General features: G+C 52.0%; 1 protein-coding gene across 1 annotated transcript in view; it reads right to left on the bottom strand.

Moving 5' to 3' along the window:
* Positions 1-399: 399 nt before the first annotated feature.
* LOC136578032 (taste receptor type 2 member 4-like) overlaps positions 400-6000 on the bottom strand; it is a 46121-nt gene continuing 40520 nt past the window's right edge. The window contains exon 2 of the mRNA XM_066577939.1: positions 400-501. Coding sequence (XP_066434036.1) covers positions 400-501 — 102 coding nt within the window. The remainder of the gene's footprint in view (positions 502-6000) is intronic.

The raw sequence follows: 6000 nt of genomic DNA, 5'->3' as shown, positions 1-6000 counted from the left end.
TACATACCAGACCTCATTAACGAGGAGCAGGCGGGGTTCGTGAGGAGAAGGGAGGGAAAGGACAACTGTAGAAGACTATTGCATGCTTCACGCATAGCGCGCTTAAACAAGATCCCCTTAGCATTTGTTGGAACCGACGCGGAAAAGGCGTTTGATCGGGTGGACTGGCAGTATATGAAAAGTACCCTTCTTAATTATAATATCCCAGTCAGCTTCGTATCAGCGATCTTTTCCCTTTACAACGCCCCTCACGCCAGGATTAGGGTGAACGACATTTTGTCACCCCCCTTCGAAATTAAGAATGGCACTCGTCAGGGGTGCCCCCTCTCTCCCTCCTTATTCGTCTTGGCCCTGGAGCCCCTACTGACGCAGATCAGACAAGACCCAGGTATAGCGGGGTTATCTGTGGGTGATACCTCCATATCCACCGCGGCCTTCGCGGACGACATTGTCTTCGTTATAACCAACCCGGAGGAAGGACTTTGTAGACTTGTCGAAATTCTGAAAGCATACGGCGAGATTTCAAATTTCAAAATCAATTTCGACAAGTCCACGGTCTTGAACGTTTCTATCCCGCCTGCGCTTGGCAAAAGACTCTCTAGCTCTTCACTGTTCGCGTGGTCGGAAACAGCTCTGGACTACCTGGGAGTTAAAATTCCAAAAAATTTAGATGATTTATTTGCAACTAATTTTGCCCAACTACTGGATAAGGTGAAAAAACTGGTTAAGGACTACGATTTACCAAGCATCTCCTGGTTCGGGAGACGCAATATACTTAAATCCTATATATTACCGATCATCCTCTACAAGATCAGGATGTTGCCAATATATCTTCCCCCGAGCTTTTTCAAGACGCTCCGTACGTTATTTGCAGCCTACGTGTGGAGGCAAAGAAGACCTAGACTAGCATACAGTCTAATGATCAGGAGGAAATCGGAAGGAGGTATAGGTCTACCTAATATTGTAGATTATTACCAGGCGGCCCAGTTAAATTACTGGATGGATTTGACACACCCCTTAGGAGACAAGCTCCTTCCAAAATTAGCACTGGACCACTCTAAGAGCGGTTCACTAGGTGACTTGTGGTTCCCGGAGAGGAAAAGATATCGCGCAAAAGATTTTTCCCTACTGCTGAAGGGCCCATGTGAAGTAGTAGATAAACTAAGGGAGAGTTTGACTCCGAGACCATCTCCAGTGACCCCGTTAAATTTATTACCTAGATATCTGACTCTACAAGGAGATCCGGTTTCTTCCTCCATTTGGAAAAAATTTAATCGTTTTACGGTGGGGGATCTCCAAGGGATGGCTCATAAGCCGGTGGCAGAGATCATTCAAACACTTCTGCCGGACTGGTGCCCTTCATTCCTGGTGAGAGCCTCGGTGACAAGAGTCCTTGAGGATTTCCTTGGTACAAGTAGATCCACCAGGCCCAAAACACCATTCGGACGCTCCTTAATAGATCCTGACCCCAGGGCGCGCAGAATTTCGCGGCTTAGAGGTCAATTTATAGTTCCACAGGTGATAAATAAGCCCGCATTCTTGACCTCATGGGAAAGGGAATTGGGTATCCAGCTGACATCAGCGGACACTAAGTCAATCCTGGCCTCCGCGTATGGCCTTTCTCCATGCATCCTCGCCCAGGAATCTCACTATAAATTATTGGTTCGATGGTATAAAACTCCACAATGGTTGCATGCATACAAGTTGGCTCCAGATGACAGATGTTGGAGATGTGGGGTGGAGACTGGCTCCTATCTGCATATATGGTGGTCATGCGGGAAACTTGAGACCTTCTGGAGAGGAGTGGACGTGGTGCTGGGTAAGATAAAACAGAACTTTGCTTTAACACCAGAGATGATCTTTCTATGGAGACCGTCCCAAACATTCAATCCGTTGAGAGACAGATTGGTAGCTCAACTGATCGACGCAGCTAAAGCTCTGATTCCGTTGCATTGGAGGGAGGAGTCTCCTCCCCTTCTCTCACATTGGAAGGAGAAGGTGGATTGGATTTATAACTTAGAAGGGCTCGCTAGCTGGCAAAACAATACACAAGAGAAATTCATTACAACGTGGCACCCCTGGCGTGATCTGAGGCTCTTAGACATACTAGCCCAGTAGTCAATGTGCTATCCTATACCCCCCCCCCCATACCCTCACCCCACCCCTCTATACCGCCCCCGGCTTCCCCCACAAGTTGTTATACAGGTACTGAATACAAGCACTTACCCCCGGGGCCAATAGGTCCATTCGGGGGGTGGATATACTGCGGCTGCAGTACCCTGAATTGGTGTAATACGCGTTTGTTGTGAATTATCTCGTCAGTGCAGTAGATACCTGTGAATAGGTTGATGTTTATATGACAAGTAACTTTCCTTGTATGTATCGAAAAATCTTGAATAAAATTTGATTTGAAAAAAAAAAAAAAATCATACGCAGCCAGCTAAGTGTTACAGCAGGCTTGCGCCAAATAATTTCCTGGCTCTGTCTGAGCTCTGAAATCACCGCTGTGTTGCAGTTAACAGTGCAACACTCTGCAGTTCTGTCATATACCCTAGGGACAGAAGTGGTGGTTAGGCAGGGACAGAAGACATATATTATTGATTGAATATAGGCAGTGGGCCTTTTCTAAAAAATATTGGGCAAAAAATCTATTTGGCCTGCCTGTCACTGTGCTCAGTGTTCTGGGTCTGTGTGTGCTGGGTGTAGTAGTTCTACAAAATCATACGCAGCCAGCTAACTGTTACAGCAGGCTTGCGCCAAATTATTTCCTGGAGTTCCGTAAGCAAAGTCAGCCTCCAACCACAGGCCAATAAGCGGCACATTTAATTACAGCGTTCTGTTTCTGCATTACTGGTAATACAGCATGCTGAGGGGTAGGGGTAGGCCTAGAGGACGTGGACGCGGCCGAGGACGCGGAGGCCCAAGTCAGGGTGTGGGCACAGGCCGAGCCAGTGCGGTGGCCAGGGGTAGAGGCAGGGCCAGACCGAATAATCCACCAACTGTTTCCCAAAGCGCCCCCTCGCGCCATGCCACCCTGCAGAGGTCAAGGTGCTCTACAGTGTGGCAGTTTTTCACAGAGACGCCTGACGACCGATGAACAGTGGTGTGCAACCTTTGTCGCACCAAGATCAGCTGGGGAGGCACCACCACCAGCATGCGCAGGCATATGATGGCCAAGCACCCCACAAGGTGGGACGAAGGCCGTTCACCGCCTCCGGTTTGCACCACTGCCTCTCCCCCTGTGCCCCAACCTGCCACTGACATCCAACCCCCCTCTCAGGGCACAGGCACTACCGTCTCCTGGCCTGCACCCACACCCTCACCTCCGCTGTCCTCGGCCCCATCCAGCAGTGTCTGTCAGCGCAGCGTCCAGACGTCGCTAGCGCCACTGTTTGAGCGCGAGCGCAAGTACGCCGCCACGCACCCGCACGCTCAAGCGTTAAACGTGCACATTGCCAAATTGATCAGCCTGGAGATGCTGCCGTATAGGCTTGTGGAAACGGAGGCTTTCAAAAGCATGATGGCGGCGGCGGCCCCGCGCTACTCGGTTCCCAGTCACCACTACTTTTCCCGATGTGCCATCCCAGGCCTGCACGACCACGTCTCCCGCAACATTGTACGCGCCCTCACCAACGCGGTTACTGCCAAGGTCCACTTAACAACGGACACGTGGACAAGCACAGGCGGGCAGGGCCACTATATCTCCCTGACGGCACATTGGGTGAATTTAGTGGAGGCTGGGACAGAGTCAGAGCCTGGGACCGCTCACGTCCTACCCACCCCCCGAATTGCGGGCCCCAGCTCGGTGGTGGTATCTGCGGCGGTGTATGCTTCCTCCACTAAACCACCCTCCTCCTCCTACGCAACCTCTGTCTCGCAATCAAGATGTGTCAGCAGCAGCACGTCGCCAGCAGTCGGTGTCACGCGGTGTGGCAGCACAGCGGTGGGCAAGCGTCAGCAGGCTGTGCTGAAACTACTCAGCTTAGGAGAGAAGAGGCACACGGCCCACAAACTGCTGCAGGGTCTAACAGAGCAGAACGACCGCTGGCTTGCGCCGCTGAGCCTCCAACCGGGCATGGTCGTGTGTGACAACGGCCGTAACCAGGTGGCGGCTCTGCAGCTCGGCAGACTCACGCACGTGCCATGCCTGGCCCATGTCTTTAATTTGGTGGTTCAGCGCTTTCTGAAAAGCTACCCACACTTGTCATACCTGCTCGGAAAGGTGCGCCGGCTCTGCGCACATTTCCGCAAGTCCCACACGCACGCTGCCACCCTGCGGAAACTGCAACATCGGTTTCATCTGCCACTGCACTGATTGCTGTGCGACGTGCCCACACAGTGGAACTCTACGCTCCACATGTTGGCCAGGCTCTATGAGCAGCGTAGAGCTATTGTGGAATACCAACTCCAACATGGGCAGCGTAGTGGGAGTCAGCCTCCTCAATTCTTTACAGAAGAGTGGGCCTGGTTGGCAGACATCTGCCAGGTCCTTGGAAACTTTGAGGAGTCTACCCAGATGGTGAGCGGGGATGCTGCAATCATTAGCGTCACCATTCCTCTGCTATGCCTCTTGAGAAATTCCCTGCAAAGCATAAAGGCAGACGCTTTGCGCTTGGAAACAGAGGCGGGGGAAGACAGTATGTCGCTGGATAGTCAGAGCACCCTCATGTCTATATCTCAGCGCGTTGAGGAGGAGGGGGAGGAGCATGAGGAGGAGGGGGAAGAGACAGCTTGGCCCACTGCTGAGGGGACAGATGCTGCTTGCCTGTCATCCTTTCAGCGTGTATGGCCAGAGGAGGAGGAGGAGGGGGAGGGGGAGGAGCATGAGGAGGAGGGGGAAGAGACAGCTTGGCCCACTGCTGAGGGTACAGATGCAGCTTGCCTGGCATCCTTTCAGCGTGTATGGCCAGAGGAGGAGGAGGAGGAGGAGAAGGAGGAGGATCCTGAAAGTGATCTTCCGAGTGAGGACAGCCATGTGTTGTGTACAGGTACCCTGGCACACATGGCTGACTTCATGTTAGGATGCCTTTCTCGTGACCCTCGCGTTACACGCATTCTGGCCACTACGGATTACTGGGTGTACACACTGCTCGACCCACGGTATAAGGAGAGCCTTTCCACTCTCATTCCCGAAAAGGAAAGGGGTTCGAGAATGATGCTATACCACAGGGCGCTGGTGGACAAACTGATGGTAAACTTCCCATCCGACAGCGCTAGTGGCAGAAGGCGCATTTCCGCGGCCCAGGTAGCAGGGGAGGCGCAGAGATCAGGCAGCATGTACAGCGCAGGCAGGGGAACACTCTCTAAGGCCTTTGACAGTTTTATGGCTCCCCAGCAAGACTGTGTCACCGGTCCCCAGTCAAGGCTGAGTTGGCGGGAGCACTGTAAAAGGATGGTGAGGGAGTACGTAGCCGATCACACGACCATCCTCGGTGACGCCTCTGCCCCCTACAACTACTGGGTGTCGAAGCTGGACACGTGGCCTGAACTCGCGCTGTATGCCCTGGAGGTGCTTGCTTGTCCTGCGGCTAGCGTCTTGTCAGTGTGTTTAGTGTGGCTGGGGGAATCATCACGGATAAGCGTACACACCTGTCAACCGAAAGTGCCGACAGGCTTACACTCATCAAGATGAACAAAGCCTGGATTTCCCCAGACTTCTCTTCTCCACCAGCGGACAGCAGCGATACGTAAACAATACGTAGGCTGCACCCGGGGATGGAAGCATCATTCTCTATCACCATCCAAAACGGGGACCTTTTTGCTTCATCTATCTGTGTATAATATTCCTCCTCCTCCGCCTGCTCCTCCTCCTGAAACCTCACATAATCATGCCGAACGGGCAATTTTTCTTAGGCCCACAAGGCTCAGTCATATAATTTTTATAAACAATTTTTATACGTTTCAATGCTCATTAAAGCGTTGAAACTTTCACCTCAACCAATTTTTATTTTTACTGGGCTGCCTCCAGGCCTAGTTACCAATTAAGCCACATTACCCAAA

The sequence above is a fragment of the Eleutherodactylus coqui genome, chromosome 8 (assembly GCF_035609145.1).
Source record: "Eleutherodactylus coqui strain aEleCoq1 chromosome 8, aEleCoq1.hap1, whole genome shotgun sequence".
Lineage (NCBI taxonomy): Eukaryota > Metazoa > Chordata > Amphibia > Anura > Eleutherodactylidae > Eleutherodactylus > Eleutherodactylus coqui.
The sequence above is the reverse complement of the archived record's forward strand: the minus strand, read 5'-3'. Positions and strand labels throughout refer to the sequence as shown.